General features: G+C 38.7%; 1 protein-coding gene across 1 annotated transcript in view; it reads right to left on the reverse strand.

The window, feature by feature from the left end:
- Window positions 1–956: 956 nt before the first annotated feature.
- dnah10 (dynein axonemal heavy chain 10) overlaps window positions 957–16,682 on the reverse strand; it is a 37,300-nt gene continuing 21,574 nt past the window's right edge. Inside the window, exons 47-79 of the mRNA XM_065250273.2 lie at window positions 16,332–16,592; window positions 16,055–16,227; window positions 15,802–15,895; window positions 15,560–15,724; window positions 15,278–15,466; window positions 14,954–15,125; window positions 14,629–14,832; window positions 14,241–14,321; window positions 13,917–14,114; window positions 13,669–13,830; window positions 12,850–13,024; window positions 12,062–12,243; window positions 11,820–11,956; window positions 11,494–11,711; window positions 10,888–11,109; window positions 10,646–10,793; window positions 10,213–10,492; window positions 9,768–9,997; window positions 9,326–9,599; window positions 6,826–6,930; window positions 6,568–6,722; window positions 6,101–6,255; window positions 5,532–5,715; window positions 5,167–5,367; window positions 4,741–4,950; window positions 4,516–4,611; window positions 4,222–4,393; window positions 4,012–4,143; window positions 3,634–3,845; window positions 3,313–3,480; window positions 1,518–1,698; window positions 1,292–1,437; window positions 957–1,124 (exon numbers count right to left, since the gene is read on the reverse strand). Coding sequence (XP_065106345.1) covers window positions 978–1,124; window positions 1,292–1,437; window positions 1,518–1,698; window positions 3,313–3,480; window positions 3,634–3,845; window positions 4,012–4,143; window positions 4,222–4,393; window positions 4,516–4,611; window positions 4,741–4,950; window positions 5,167–5,367; window positions 5,532–5,715; window positions 6,101–6,255; window positions 6,568–6,722; window positions 6,826–6,930; window positions 9,326–9,599; window positions 9,768–9,997; window positions 10,213–10,492; window positions 10,646–10,793; window positions 10,888–11,109; window positions 11,494–11,711; window positions 11,820–11,956; window positions 12,062–12,243; window positions 12,850–13,024; window positions 13,669–13,830; window positions 13,917–14,114; window positions 14,241–14,321; window positions 14,629–14,832; window positions 14,954–15,125; window positions 15,278–15,466; window positions 15,560–15,724; window positions 15,802–15,895; window positions 16,055–16,227; window positions 16,332–16,592 — 5,829 coding nt within the window. The 3' untranslated portion in view covers window positions 957–977. The remainder of the gene's footprint in view (window positions 1,125–1,291; window positions 1,438–1,517; window positions 1,699–3,312; window positions 3,481–3,633; window positions 3,846–4,011; window positions 4,144–4,221; window positions 4,394–4,515; window positions 4,612–4,740; window positions 4,951–5,166; window positions 5,368–5,531; window positions 5,716–6,100; window positions 6,256–6,567; window positions 6,723–6,825; window positions 6,931–9,325; window positions 9,600–9,767; window positions 9,998–10,212; window positions 10,493–10,645; window positions 10,794–10,887; window positions 11,110–11,493; window positions 11,712–11,819; window positions 11,957–12,061; window positions 12,244–12,849; window positions 13,025–13,668; window positions 13,831–13,916; window positions 14,115–14,240; window positions 14,322–14,628; window positions 14,833–14,953; window positions 15,126–15,277; window positions 15,467–15,559; window positions 15,725–15,801; window positions 15,896–16,054; window positions 16,228–16,331; window positions 16,593–16,682) is intronic.

The following is a 16,682-nucleotide window of genomic DNA, read 5'->3' on the forward strand; positions in this document are numbered from 1 at the left end:
TCAAAATGATACTGGGTGTAAACATATGATTGTTCTTTACTGTATATGGGGCCACGTCTGTGAAAACCAAGCAAAAGTAATTCTTTGTGATTTATGGTTTTATACATAAAATCATTCTACATACTGTAAAGTTTTGTGAAAACATAACTTTGATATCTTTATTGATTGAGTAAGGTTATGTCAAGGACTGAAATCAATTATTAAAACAAACTTTGATGCTCCACTTGGCCTGGATTTCACAGACAGGGTCACATATTCTTTGCATTTGTTGAGCTTCCAAATAATCAATCTCTGGTCATGTACACTTTTTTCAGTCTCTGGGGCTGAGAAATTTCATACTAATTTTATATTTGGAAATGGCATTTAGTTTGGTGTAGTGGATGTGGACAGGCCGGCTCCCCTAAGTATTATAACAAAAATGGGTATGCATTCGTATTTTCTATAAATATTCAGTCCTGTGTTCTGTACATGCTGCTGACTTTTCTATTTAAACAAATAGAAATAATCCATCTTACTTCCTTAACCTTACCAGAGGGAATTGCACTTCCTATAGGTAAAACACAGTGTTATTAAGTACAAAAAGGGACAAGCCCAGCTGTTAAATGAACCTAGATAATGTTTACATTTGACCAGCATTTTAAATTGAAACAACCCAGCTCATCCCATTTTGACCCAAAGCTGGGTTGAAAACAACCCAGCATTTTTTAGGGTTAGGCACTCATTAGAGAGTAAGAAAAAGCATGTACTCACATATGGACGTCTTACATGAAATCAAGTACTGTAGTGGAGTTTTCTGAAAATAACTGCAACAAGTCCTTAAGACAAAGTGTTGTATGCTGCCACCATGTGGTGAAAAAAACATTGACATTTTAATAAAGTAATAACATCAGACAGGCCACAAACAATTAGGAACAATCATTTTATTATTTTGTAATATACGTTAAATTATAGGTTGAACAATTAAAACATCAAGAGACTCAGTCAGCATTGAGACAAAGACATACTCCTTGCAGTACCCAGTGAGAAATGTGTTTAGTGGTGTAAAGATCGGCCTCAAATACCAATCCAACACCCATAGCATTTCTTCTCATGGAGGTGGTGTAGACCGGAGTCCTCAAGGTATTCTAGATTCAAAACAGTCCAGAAAAACTCATTACTTAAATATTAAAACTGAAAAGTTCAGATGCAAAAGCCACTAAACGCCACCTCTATCAAAAAATTTGATGATGATTGTAACCGTCTGCTCTCAATGTACGTACTAAGCAAAGTAAGATAATAAAGAGCGTCTTGCCTGGAGTTTAAGGCGACGTGCTTCAATAGGTATGATTTTGAGAATGGGCAGCTGGGTCACTAGACCTCTGGGTTTGCTGCGGACCAGACAGCCTTTTTCAACGTCCCAGTCTGCCCCCTCCAGATAAAGACCTGATACAAAACATCCTGATGGAAGAGAGAAAATCGTTCACAGCGTTGACCTCGCCTTGTATATCCAACATACAGTATAGGTGTGTTCTTCTTACCCTGTACCGGTCTTTCTTTGACTTCTTCCTCACTCATGTATTGTGTAACCTGTGTGTACAGGGTGGAGTGGTCCAGTGGCCAGCCATTTTTCCTGCAGGTGGCCTGGACCAGTGCTGTCAGGTATGATTCGGGGATATGTAATCCTGACAACCACATCACGCCGGGCTCGCCCTCATCCACCTATATAGTTCAACAAAGATGAAAGAAAAATAAATGTATTAATATACTTTGTTAACACATTTGACCCTACCTGTGAAATCTACTGTACAGTAGGCTATGGTTGCCTTGCTGCTGAAATCAAATTACTGTATTTTCCGGACTATAAGTCGCACTTTATAGTTTGGCTGGTCCTGCGACTTATAGTAAGGTGCGACTTGTAAGTCAGTATGAATTAATTTTGACATATATGAACCAAGAGACAACATTACAGTCTACAGCCACGAGAGTCCGCTATATGCTGCTCCTGTATTTATGTAATTCAATGGATTCAGTAATGTGGAATGAAGAGCCTGCAAACTTGATGCGCATTTTCTAGTTCTGTTCATTTAGCCTATTCAGCCTTCCAGGTATGTTCAGTATGCTATTGTGTATATTGTGTAAATAATGTTAACTTACGGACATCTATTCAGCCTGCTGTTCTGTGTGCTATTGTTTAGTTGAATAACTTGCCCTTCCAGATTAAATGTCTGTTCTTCGGCTTGGATTTTGTAAAATAATTTTCAAAATAAATGCGACGTATAGTCCACTGCGACTTGTATGTTTTTTAATCTTTATTACGCATTTTTGATTGATGCGACTTACGGATCGACTTATAGTCCGGAAATACGGTATGAGATTTGGACATTCTTTGACATGACCTTACTCAGTCAATATTAAAGATATCAAGGTTTTATTTTCACAAAATGTTCTTTACATTTAATAGGATGATGTTATGTAGAAAAGAGAAAATCAGTTTTACAAGCAGGGTTACATTTAGTAAATTTAATTCAGCATATTTTACATTAGGGGGTGTAAGAAAATATTGATACATTTGAATATCATAATATATTGTTTGGCAATACTGTATTGATTCTCAAAAAAAGCAATATTAATATTTACAAAATAAAAATCATACAATATTCATGACAGTTGGTTTGTTTAGAGTTTACATCCCGACCACTAGATAGCATTCTTTAATTTCTGAACTTAAACAGTGACAGGAAGTACTAGCATAGGGCCGTGCCACAATTTTTTACTAGGGTTTGCATATCCTAAAGGGTTAGGTTTGCTTTCCTAAAATTATATCCTATTACAATCCCAAAACAGGAAATATAAAAAAAAAAAAACACACATTGTTCCGAGTTACAGCATTGCAATGTATCGTAACACACTGCACATATTGCGATACGTATCGTATCAAGAGATTATTCCCGATACACAGCCCTAATTGACATCATATCTTTTAAATACACAATAACATATTTCCTTCACTTTAAATTTTTATTTTTTGTGTCTGTACTGTGAAATATTTTACCACATAATGTGTAACATTCATTCATCATATTTATGTAACACTTACAAAGACCTTATTTCTAGTTGCATTCTGCAACCTTTTAACAAATAGGACAATTTAAAAAAAGACCTTAATAAAAATTCTTATAACCTTAAGAAAAAAAATTGTCCGGCAATGACCTACCTATCAAATCTTACAATAATAAGAAGAAAGCACACACGTAGGTAGCAAGATAAGCATATTCTTATCTGTCATGAGAGTGTCTGCCAAGAAAATAAAGCATTATGATATTCAATTCTCACCCATGAGCAGTACTGCTCATGTCGTCTTTTGAAGTGAATCATCCAGTTTCCAAGAGATTTGAGAGTGTCTGGAGCCAGTTTCCTCCAGATAACAGGAATTTGGCCCTTATACAGAGCTCTCGCCACCTCATCCAACTCACTGCTCATTCCAACCTCTCCAGCAAGCGCCTGGACACAAAATACACACATTAGACAGATTAGATAGAAATCACACACAGTCTACTTATGTACATTTTTTGACAACCAATGTGTAACATACATGTAGTAGGTGCTGGCTAAAATAATCATTCTCTCTCTCTCTCTCTCTTGAGTGTCACTCACCCGCTGTAGTTCAGCCAGAGACCGTCTCATCCTTACAATGAGTTTGTTAAAGCGCTCCAGCTCCTGAAGCAGTACTACAGACGTTGGAGAGATCTCAAGCCCAAACTTCTTGCGGATCACGTCGAGGTCAAACACTTCGGGCAGTTTGCTCTGGATGTCCCGCGCCACCTGGCTGATATACTCATCTCGACTAAAGCCACCACCGGAGTCACCTTCGAATTATATGACAGTAAATGCAATTAAACAGGTAATATAGTTGATAACTGACTAAAAATAAATATATATTATGTCAAGAACTGCTCCCTTCTGACATGTGTACAAAGCATGCATTATCATAGATAACATACAATTTAAGTAATGTTAAGTATTAGTCTGTACCTGTCTGTGGTTGTAGCTCTATAAGGTGAGACCACATGTCTCGGGCAGCCTGTGTGTAGTATCCGATCTCAGCATTGGGGTGCAGACCAAACACCTCTGCTGTGTTAGCAAGGGGGAGCGATTCGATCTCATCTACAAAACATGGCATGAGTTTGAGTGACCGTCATAATCCAGCCATGGATTGATGCTAGAGTGTAGGCCGTAACATACCGACATAAACCTGCTTGGGTCCGTCTGGTGGGATCTTGTAGTCCACATCTTTATTGTGGAAGAAGTGGAAGGGCTGAAAGGTGTCAAAGATGAAATCTCCCAGATACTCATCCATGTAAATTGTGAGGATCCTGCGATCAAAGCTGTCAATAGCTCTGCCGCCGTACATTACCTTTTGAGACAAATTCGAAATGCTTTACTAAACAACTAATGCATGAGGTTTTAAATAGCATTTAAAAAAAAAACACCAGGTGTATTTTAATATATCTAATAATATTTAGTAATGTGTTTGACCTCTCCAATTAGGTATTTGAGACTTCCCCATGGTATCATGGCATCTCCTTGAGTTTGGGCTTTGGTAAGGTAGGTGTCCAAAATTTCCATACACACCTGAGGAAAAATAATTGAAAAGTGTCTTATTCTATCAACGACAATACTTTTAAAGGTGCGATGGCAACATTTTAAACACTTAGATAAGATCAGCTGAAAAAATAGAATAGAAATTAGAATTGATTTTACCAGGAAGTCGGACTCGTTGAAATCGTAAGGCACATTCCAGCCGATCTTTCCATACTTGCGTCTTTCCTGTACCACAGCATGGAAGAAGGCCAGCACATAAACCAGACTGCGAAAAGCTGGGTGAGCACAACCCATCAGCTTATCGTGAGGAATCTTAAAATATGTTGCCCTCATGTTCAGCTTCAGCCCATTTGGAGGTTCTGTTACAACCTGAAGGCCGATAAGGAACAATAGACAAAACAGAAGAAAAAAAACGTACAGTTATGGTACAGTATGCATTTTTACTTATAGTGAGAACTTGGAAATTGGAACCATGACATTAGCAATGCTAGTGCTGTGTGTTACCAGTGGACACCCGGCAACGGTTTTGCCATCTTTTTCTAGCAAATACGTAGTTTAGACTCGAGTGGCAAAAGGCATGCTGACCTTCAGGGACTTCTGCAAGATGCCGATGGGAAAGTCTTTAATGGGCTCTGTTGTAAGCCACAGGCGAAAGTCTGGATGGGGTTTTGTAATTCTCTCCAGAGCTTTCTCTAGATCCTTCAGCCATTTCACCAACAGGTGACAGTTCTGCAGCATCAGCCACTGACCCCTAGCCACTGCAGTATCCAACAGCTGCAGTGCAACCTGAAATACAGATATTATATTTATAGATTTCTACTGCCATCTTACAATCCAAGTGTAGATATCTCAAATACAATATGTTATTCTAGAGTTGGATCTGAGCCACCACTGAAGTTTACTGAAGTATTGTGCTTCGGGGTGTGTGCACATTTATTATAGATGTGTACCTTCTCTTGTCCCTGCCCCATAGCGAGAAATTTGAGTCTGTTGGCTCCAAAGCCTGTGCGTTTGGCTAGCTTCAACAGATCATTGGCTGGTTCGGAGCCTGGACTCAGAATAAACACGATGGGAGAGTTTGGCGAGCTCTGCTCAAAGATAGCTTCAAAGCTGATCACTGGAGGCTGCACATATCTGAGTGACAGATAGATAGAGACACACATAGATTGATAGAGAGTGTTAACATTTCTTTATATCAAACACATGCTTTTTTGACTGTCTGCTATTAAATTACTTGGATTCTTCATCACTACACTTTCATTTCTAATTTTTTTATTAACCAATACTGTGGCAGTGCAATGCAAATACAATGCAATCTGACAATGAACATCCATTACATTATAACTTAATGTAATATGCAAAATATAATTATTATAGTAATGTCACCAGTTTTATGGATTCATTTCGAATTGAAATATATTAATCTAATATAATCTATCAAATCGCTACATTACTTTTTGTTCTGTGCTGCATTATGGTGATGAGCACGAATGTTTTTTTACAGTAGGATCTTTCTTACTTCTCTCCCATGGTAAGTGTGACATAATCACTGACGGCTCTGAAGACTCGGTCGAGCCTGAAGCAGCGGATCAGCAGAAGCTTCTGGAAGGGAGTGAGGTGGTCTTTGTACTTCATGGGGAAGGAAGCCTGCTCTGGACCATCCAGATCGTACCACTAAAACAGCAACAGAGGGACAATATGTTTGGAATTGTATTCATAATACCATAAAATGTGACCCTCCCTGTGAAATCTAAGATGAAGTATCAAAATTTAATTATGACATTAATTTTAATCTTTGACATGACCTTACTAAGTCAATATTAAAGACATCAAAGTCATATTTTCTTTATATTATGTAGGGTGATTTATGTAGAAGACAGTAAATAACAAAAAATGACTTTAGCTGGGTTTTCACAGACTGGGTGACATATCATAATATCTCTCTGTGGGTTCATGTACATGATGTATGAATATTTATCCACTCACGGTCTTCCATTCTTCAGGATTCTTCTCTATATCATCAGCTAAAGATCCAAACTCATTAGGAAAGAGTTCCATAAGACGCACAATATCCTCCCAACCTTGATCAGGCAGCCAGGCACACGGCTTCTTACGTTGACTCTTCTCCAAGGACAGGTTACCTGAAGAAAGGAAACCAATGAATGTGTGTGTATTCTTCTTAGAGGAAAAAAACGAGAGAAAGATCAAGGTATTATATGAAAGAAAGTCTTTCTGAAGCATCACCTTTGAGGAAGAACTCTAGTTCATCCTGAGGAGCTCGACCCTCAGCCTGCTCAATTTTAATAGTCATGTTGAAGGAGAAGAGAAGTTTGTGCCTCTCAAACAGACCTGAAACGATGTTAAATTCAATGTTCAATTCAATTCATCAAAGCATTGACACAGACTTTATTTGAACTATTTTCTTTGTCATCACTGACTGTTAAAACAACCTAATGGATTAGAAAATGTTTTAGATCAAACTGCATGAACTTTAAATGTCCAAAACACACAGGGCCCTATCATACAATCGGCACAATGCAGCGGAAGTGTTTTTAGCCTGACGCAGTTAATACTTTCACGGCCTGTGCCATGTTATTTAAATAGCAAATGCATCTGTGTGCCCATTTGTGCACCCATGGGCATGCTGGTCAGAAAATTAAATCAGTAAATCGCTATCACCTGCTTTCAAATCGAGCAGCATTTACTAAACAAAGCCATAGTTCACTGAAAAGCTGGGCCATATCGCATACATATTGCAGGGGATATGTCCGCAGTAATCAATGCAAAATTGCCCCGATTGTCAGTGAACTATACGCTTTGTGTAGTAAATGCTGCTCCATCTGAAAGCAGGTGATGCCGATTTACTACTAATCAAGGAACCGGCTTTACTGACGAACCAAAAGTTTTAATTACAAAAATAACAATTTCAATGAATAAAACACAATGCAAATTTTTTAACATAAACCTAAACTGGTGGTCTTCATCCTCTGCTTACAGTTTTTCCGCTTACAAACTCTGTTATGTAAATAGGGAGTCCACCATGGCGCGAACGCAACTGTCTTTTAAATGGGATTGGAGATGAAACTCTCATTGGTTCATTGCACGTTATGCCCAAAACACACTCATTACCAATTATGAGAATAGGAACAACCCTTCTAGACGGTGAGCCAGGCACACAGACCATTTTTCCAATCATTAAACTAGCAAAGGTGTATTTGGACACACCCTAAGTGCACTTTAGACCGGCCATTCCCAAACTGTGGTCCGCGGACCACTAGTGGTCCGTGAGGGTACTGCAGGTGGTCCGTGAAAAGGCAAAATAAGTATGTATATTTTAATATACAAACTCGTTCATATTTTGGGCGAACGTGTACTGCTGCCTAATAAACATTCCTGTGAACTCATTCATTCTGGTGCCTGTGAACGGCACGCTCTCTCAGTTTAACGTCGTTCAATAGGGTGCCAGATTTGTATATTCTTTCAGGCGAAAACCCGACTAAAACACACTGTAAACAGGCCTTAATGTGTAGAGGAAAAAACACCCAATCTGGCAACACCGCCACCACTCGGTGTTCACCAGTCACGCTGCATACGTCATCACAACAACACAGACGCTGCTGAAATTCCTCCCGCGCAACTCAAATAGTTTAATATTAAATAACATCATATTTGTCCTAAATCGTTAACGATTAACATAGGCTGCTAAAGCATATTCCGGATCTTGAAATAGACTTTGACTAAGCTCACGCTATTTAACGTGCACGTGTGGTGTGCAATACCTGCGAGTTGTCATACACGCAATGCCTCGCAGCGCTTCTCGCCCGGGGTGCGACCCCCACCCAGCTAGCCTTTCAAGGTATGTGTAAGCAAATACAAAAATTAAAAGACAGTGTGGTGTGCAATACCTGCGAGTTGTCATACACGCAATGCCTCGCAGCGCTTCTCGCCCGGGGTGCGACCCCCACCCAGCTAGCCTTTCAAGGTATGTGTAAGCAAATACAAAAATTAAAAGACAGTCAATGCTAATGTAAACCCTGGTTGGATAAGGATTTAAAGTTGGACATGAAGATGAAATCTGACGCATTTAGCTTCAGTGTTAAAACTGATCAAATAATTGCTGTCTGTGGTGGTTCTATATGGGCTATAATGGCAATCACTTAAAAAAAATAATATGGGAAAAATAACTATAAATTAGTTTATTTTTGGAACTGTGACCTAGTTTAACATTTTCAAATATGAACTATGAACTGAACTAGTTCATTTTAAAATTTGTGAACTGTGAACTAAACTAGTTCATGTAGAAAGTGAACTTTCCCAACACTAAGAATATGTATATAAACAATTATGATATAAGGTTAAGAAACCTGTTGTACTGATGTGATGACCAGCTATAGTTTTAGTGCTAGTAAGACTATTTAGATGTGCAGATTAATGCAGGACTTTGTGTAGACATATTTTATAATAAGTATTATGAGGTGGTCCGCGAAAATTTTTGATTACAAATAGTGGTCCACACACAAAAAAAGTTTGAAAACCCCTGCTTTAGACCATGTACTTAGATCGTTTAAATAGGGCCTTCAAAGTTCATCAGTTCTTGCAATTTAAAGAGCATTCTACCTATACATTTTACGAGAAGATCCATTCCCTATGTTTTTAACCTGTGACACTGGCACCGTGCCTTAACCAACTGAGCTACAAGAAAGCAAAGTTACTGATTTTAGAGTCAGAGATCGAGTGTCCTCACCAGTACAGCCGTAGTTGTAGACGTTCTGTGTAAGTGTGTCCATGATGTTCTTCAGTCTGTTGGGCAGGATGGCGTGAGGCAAGGATTTGGACAGGGAGAGATCAAACACCTCCAAGAATGATGCGAGTGAATACTGATACATGCTGTTGACCAGAGCCATCTCAGCCAGGACGAAGAATAGGACAGCCCCACGCTTAGCGGCTGGGCGGTAGCCATCTCTCAGTGTGTCAATGTCAATGGCCGTCTTTTCTGCCAGCTTTAGTTTCTCAAACACCTGTTGGATTCAAATAATGACTGTAAATATTTTTTGATCTTCCAGCTGACTCCAATATGAGCTCATATCCAGTTTACTTAAAAAAGACACTTACCACTAATCTCCAAACTTCAGTGATGAATATTAATAACAGAAACTTACCATTATGAGTGTGTGCAATAAACTAACCTCGATGGCCTTGGATTTGGTTTCTTCCAGGGTGTGGATCAGCTCCATGTTATCCAGCATGTTTCCTGTAGAGGTGGCCAGCTCTCTCAGCAGCGAATCCTCTAGATCTTTTAGCAAACGCTTGTTCTCACTGGTCTCCTGAATGAGACGCTCTCTCTGCTCCTCCAGCTCTTTCCGCTCAAATCCCACGATGACACTCAGCAACTGGTCTTCCAGGCCCTTAAGTGTCACTGATACACAGTATTTAGAAATTCACGTTGCATTGTCTTCATACAGTATTATGATATTATTTACAAAGTTAAAAGCATCAGATTACAAAGACCTTAACACTGAACCTAAAAAAACCCACAATCTGACATTTTTAAATAACTCAGATCCCAAAAAATATTAAAGCAGTTATACACTTAAAAGCATTGTACATTTATCACATAAAATTAGCTCTCACCGGTATAGTTAATAACCATGGCCTTCCCAAATACTGCAGGAGAAAACTTGGGGTTTGCCAGTTTGGTATTAAGGTAGAGTTTGAAGTTGGGATCATAGTCAATTTCTTTATCACCCAGTACAACAACCTGACGTCCCTCTGTCCCTTTCACGTTCTTCTCAAGGACATTGTCAATAACTGGGTCAATATATTCATCCACATCTTGGAACAGAAAAGGGAAGCCATATTTAATGGCCAACTCCAGTCCCTTTAAGAAGTCTGGGTCATTAAATGATGAGATCTACAAATCAGAAAAGAGGAGTGAAACATGTTATGTTGCAACATGGGAAAGATCTACTGCATGCCTAAGCAAAAAGGCAATGCCTTTAAGATTGATTACAGATAAACATCAAGAGGCCAGATGGAGTTAAGGGGGTCTGGTACAAGTTTAGACCTTCAAATTGTTCTTCTCCTCCTTCTTTTTGATCCAGTTGAGGGCTTGCTGCTGCGGATCGATGCACAAGGGGAAGCGGCTGGCTCTGGTGGTCAGGATGCCGTTCTGCACTGAAAGCTCATCTGGAGGAAGACCTTCAGAACCCCACCTAGGACAATGCACAGAGGATGTTATGAAAAAAAGACACACACACAAACATGCTCTTAGTACAGCCAAACAGATTGTGTAAGCTGGTATCTCACCTGCTGATCTCCACCTCATCAGTGAGCAGGTTTTCTATACGGAAGGGCTGGCTCAGAGGGATGCCTCTCTCCCGCACGTCTTTCTGCCACACCTCATACACCATCTCATAGCGGAGGTCCCAGTTGAATGCTCCTTCATAGCTTAGAAAGGCAGCGCAGATCAGACAATCTCCCAGAAGGCGCACTCGCCTTTGCTTCAGCTCTTCAAGGTCCTCTGTCCACCTACGGTCAAGCACAGAGATACAAATAAAAACAAATAAACAAAGCTAATGAACACACATGGGAGCTTTCTTGCAGATATAAGACATGAATATTTAATATGAATCATGTTACACAATATCGTCAGCTCAGTGTAGTTTTGATAAACTTTAACTATGATTTGAACTAAGGTATTCTACTTGTTGTTAATTTTGCTTGTTATCAGATATAAATTACTCTAAAAGCTGTTTGTTTATGTTGTTACAACTGAAACCATATACAGTATTTGTACTCTATATTTTTTTTTAATAAAGTGATAAATCTAAATAGTTATAAGATAACAATTTAAGTGCTGATGACAGGAATCTTATCTTAGATCAGCCATTTATTTTTATTGAGTAAACCGACCGCTCATTCTCTGATCCCAGGCCAGAGATAAGTTTGTCTGCAGCTATGAGTCTTCTCTCCATTATCTCCGCCTCCTCCTGCAGAAGCTGTTTTTCTGCCATGGCAGCCTCATATTTTTCTCCGAGAGCTCCAAGCTCTTTCTGGATGGCACCGAGCTCATTCTGGATTCGTTCTAGTTCACGCTTGCTTTGGAAAAAGTTTTTCTCTAGACGAGCCACCTATAACACAATAATGTATGGTAGTCCTTGTTGAAAAAATTCCAAAACAATTGTTTCAGCTTGTATGATTCATGCATATATAGTCTCAAAAATATAGGCATATCAGACCTTCTCCCTCTTAGGTTTGATATCTCTGGCCACGTCACAGTAGCCCATGACCGCCTCCACAAACCTTAGCATGCCAGAACCAGCTTTACTGATGGCTTGCATCTCCTCAAAACTGGTGTTAAGGTTTTTTAGGTAGGCTGAATAAATAAGGATGTAATAACTTATCAGAACCTCTGGGTTAGGAATCACAAGATGAAACGATTAAACTAAACAATTCTGACTTTTCTTGGATGCTGGTTTACCTTTTACTGTTTTGATTTGACCTGAATTGATGGAGTCACAGTCCATCTCCATAAGTGAGCGCAGGAAGTTGGCCTCTGACATCATGCCCTTAGCCATCTTCCAGCTGATCTCTTTGTAGCTGCGTATCACCAGGATACACTCGCACACAACCTGCACCTGTTTGGGAGGCTTGGCGAAAGATCTACAACATCATGAAGAAGAGTGAGGAAACAGAATGTGTGAAAAAAAACACCAGAAAGGATCATGCTGACATTCAAAGCTATTTTGTTATTTTCCACAAAGCACAGAAAGAACTGGAACATTTTGGAATGGTCTTCTTAATACTGTTCTTATGGTCTGCATGGTCTTTTAGACTAACAGTACTGTGCAAAAGTCTTAGGCCAGCATGCCACAATTACATTTGTTGTTTTTGCAATGTTATAGTCATCATATCATATATAATCATCATCATATCTTTAATAGAATATATCCAGAAAATACAGGAAATGTGTATATAGTATTAAAAACTGTATAAAAATGTAAACTGATCTTTATGTACTTGAATGGCTTATTTAAAAGCCTATAATATGTTATTCCCATTGGTACAGTCACGCTTGGGTGTGGATGGTTATGTTTAGAAATCCCATGTATTCACATTTGTATTACACAAATGTTTTTAAAAGGATTTTATTTATATTTCTTATCATTATTTGAATCATTTGAATCACAAGATCATCTGTTTTGAAACTGATCTGTAAATGGAAATTTGTGGCTATATCTAGTGACGACCTAGAAGACCAGTTCCCACCTGATTTCAGTGACATCAGATTTGTCCAAGTCTTGGAGGGCGATGCGTGCAGCCTCTAAAGCAGGAAGAGCAGCGGCCAGAGAGGTCTCAGCATCTTTCTTCTCAATCACTATCACCTTATTTTGCTCCTCTATCTCTTTAGCCTTCTCCTCTGCCATAGCTTTCTTCTCCTCCGCTAAAAGAGAAAAGAACAGTTTGCTATGTACTGTGTGAAAGTTTTAGTTACATTATATGCATCTTGTTCCACATTTTCAGCTTCTGGACAGTATGATCTGAATAAAATTGATAAAAAAATAATATCTATTAGAGCTGGGCAAAAAATTGCTTTTTCGATTAATCGTCTTTTTGTTGGTTCAAAGTACATTCTCAAAGGCAATGAATCGATTTTTTTCTATATTTATTTCCACTAAACATTGAACGTAAGATTAACGTTAATGTAATTACTAGTCTTCTCCACTAGATATCACCATATTTTGCCTTGCGAGATGTTACCAAGGAGGGAGAGGTGAGCCTGTCATTAATTAATTCAGTCTATATTCTAATATATTTTAATATAATATCATATATATAACAATATAATATAATATTCTATATAATCCATATTCATTGAGTTGAATCTAGTATAAAAATCGACCGAGAATCAGAATCAAAACTGAATCGATTGGATAGCTTGTGAATCGAAATTGAATGGATCTGGAACATCTAAATCGATACCCAGCCCTAATATCTATTAATGCAAAAGGAACAACAACCAAATACTGTAGGTCTGCCAGAATCTGAATAAGTCGCAGGTTTTCTGAAATGTGAATTTGTCCTTACCAACAGCAGTATTAGAGCAGATCTCCTGTAAAAGGATCTCGCATGCTGAGGCCTTCTCTGCCAGAACCACTTTTTGCTCGGCTAGTTTAATGTTGAGCTCAGCTAGCTGTCCACTTGCCTCCTTCAGCTTATCCAAACCCCCCTCCAGACGTTTGCATTGTGCTAGAACGTTCGCACACATGCATTACATTCATTTAATAGCACAGACACAAAAATCACTAAACAGCAAAAGACAAATGTTCTCTTACCTAGGATGTATTTATCTCTGTCCTCCAGTAGGTTGGAATAGGTGCTAATGAAGTCCAGGTAGTTTTTGGGGGTCACGTAGTTGCTTCGACGAAGAGTTTGCTGGAACAGTTTACTGTAATCGCCTACGGAGCTGTGCACCATGCACACATGATCAATCACTGCCTCTGCATTGCATTCTGGGATCATGGGACTCTCACCTGTTACAGGCCAAACAGGTAAACTGATTCATGAACGGAATGAAAATCATAAAGCTAAACTCAGATCAGTTAAGTCTAGTAAATAAATGTCAGACTTTACTATATTTAAAGAAACATTTTACATACCTAGGAAAGACTTAGCGACTGCGTGTAAAGCCTGAAGCGGCCACGGGGAGAACCAGTCAATGCCAGTATTATTAACCAACCCTAATAAGTACACACACACAGAGAAAATTAATTCAAAGGAGACATGAAGCTTGAAAATGAGGGAAATGGAATTAAATGCTAACAAACATATTTTGGGGCGGTTTCCCGGAGAGGGCTTATCCTAGTACAAGACTAAATAGTTTGGCTAAATATTAAAAACATCTTGCACGGACATATCTTAACATATATCAGTGTTACTGTTCTGGTCTCCAGTAAAAAAAAACTTTGATTATAAAAACTACTTGTATGTCCTAAAATAACTAAGGCCAAGTCCTGGAATCTGCCCCTTTATGTATTGCTCAAGGACCTGGAAAATTCCTGCAGCGTGTTCTGAGTGTTTCTCCTACAGGAGACATGGCCAGCACTATATGCAAGTTGTTAGCACTCTTGTTGACAAAGTATTGCCACACGCTCTCTTTAGATGGACCACAACCCATCTTCATGGCCTCATCTCGCAGCTGGTTCAGTACTGATTCCTTCTCATCATCAGGGAAAAGTGCCGGAACCATACCTATACACACAAACATCTGTTAGAAGCTCATGCAAAGCTTCATTTTTACATTACAGAGCAAAGGAAATGCATGTTTAATGGGTTATTTACAAATATTTTATTTTCTATATTTCTGATTTACCTGAGGTAAGCATGTTGTTTATGAGTTCCAGAAAACCTTCCTCAGCCACATGGGCATCAGTGAAAAGAAAAACCATTTTCTTATTCTCTATACCCAATTTAAGGTAAAGAGTTTTCAGATCTTCACGGAAGTTAGTCTCGGAGTATCCTCTACTAAGCACAATTTCAAAAACCTGCAAATAAACATAACTGCATTATAATTCATGACCTATTATTACTATTATTAATTATTTGTTTATAAAGAATGAAGAAGAAAGCAAAATGATGGAAATAAAAATAAGCCCTATCTTGAAACCACCCCCAAATGTTCAAACTGATGATTTACCTCATAACCTGCAGTAAAGGCAGCAAGCTTTGTAAGAGACTGTTTCCCTGAACCTCCCACACCAACCAGCAAAGCATGTCCTCGGTCCATTCTGATAATGCGATGAATGACAGTCAAGTGCTCAAGAGCATCATCAAATAAAACCAAGTTCATTCTGATCTTGCTTTCATTATATTCCTCCAGGATCTCCTACAGAAGTCAGATAAAAAAAGAAAGGTGTGATAGCCAATAAAAATGTTAACCACCAAAGATATGATGATGGTTGTTGTGACATCACCGCACCTGAAACAGAGCTTTGGATGCATCATAGTCTAGTAGGTCCTCATAGACTCTTGGGTCAGACTTAAGAGCTGTTCTGTAATCTCCAAACAGAATTGGATCTCTCATGGCTGAATCAAGGTCTGATCTAAAGTGCTCTTCAATCAGATTTTTTATGTGTCCCTGAACCTGTAAAGGGCAGATAGAGTGTTAGTGCCTCATTTATCTCATACCTACTACAGATTACAGAAGGTCAAAATGCATACCAAGATTTTGTCATTTTCATTGATAAGTCTGTCATGGAAGACTCTTAAACATTCATTTCTCCACACGCGCACAAACTGGGTGACCGTAGAGAACCTGAGGCACAAAGTGGAAAAATTAAAGCAAAACACAGAAAATGTTACATTAAACATTAGCATTAAAGTTGTTAACCTTTAACTCACATCAAAAAACAAAATCTACCTTAAGTTCATGCAATCTACTTTATATATAGTAAATGATAAAACCTCTCTTAACCTTTCAGGATTGGTTAGTGTCAAGCCATGGTAAACTCTGGAGAGATCTCTCAAGTTAAAGATGTAGTGGAACTTGGAGGGTGTCGGTGGCAGATCTTTAATTATGGTTTTGTACAACTCAAGTGTACAAAATGTCAACTTGTCGCAGATGTTTTGGATGGATTCCTCAAAGGGCTATAAATAGCAGCAATGATTCAGATTAACATTTTACATCTAATAGACTTTATATACTTTATAACAGCAAATGTCATTTGTTCAAAGACAGTGATCTGAATTACTTTCATGTGTCCTTTCAGAATAGAAGAGTAGATGAGATGGAGGGACTCCTCCTCGGGGAAGGGAATGTTGAACACACTGAAGAGAGAGATGAATCGAGGGTCCACCTCATTCCTTCCACCCCCTGCTTTTCCCATTGCGGCAATAAATCCCAAGTCCTTTATGATCTTATAGTTAAGTTCCTTGCCTCTGTCATACATGCCACCTCTGTCCAAGAGCAGCTTCAGCAGAGCTATAGGTTGCTGGGTGCCATATTCATCCACCTGAGACCAATGAGATAAATTTCAGCATATGATGAAAAAACAGGTAGATCATTATTGTACAACTATGTACAGTCTTCAGACAAAGCTCTG

This window comes from Paramisgurnus dabryanus, chromosome 5, assembly GCF_030506205.2.
Source record: "Paramisgurnus dabryanus chromosome 5, PD_genome_1.1, whole genome shotgun sequence".
Classification (NCBI taxonomy): Eukaryota; Metazoa; Chordata; class Actinopteri; order Cypriniformes; family Cobitidae; genus Paramisgurnus; species Paramisgurnus dabryanus.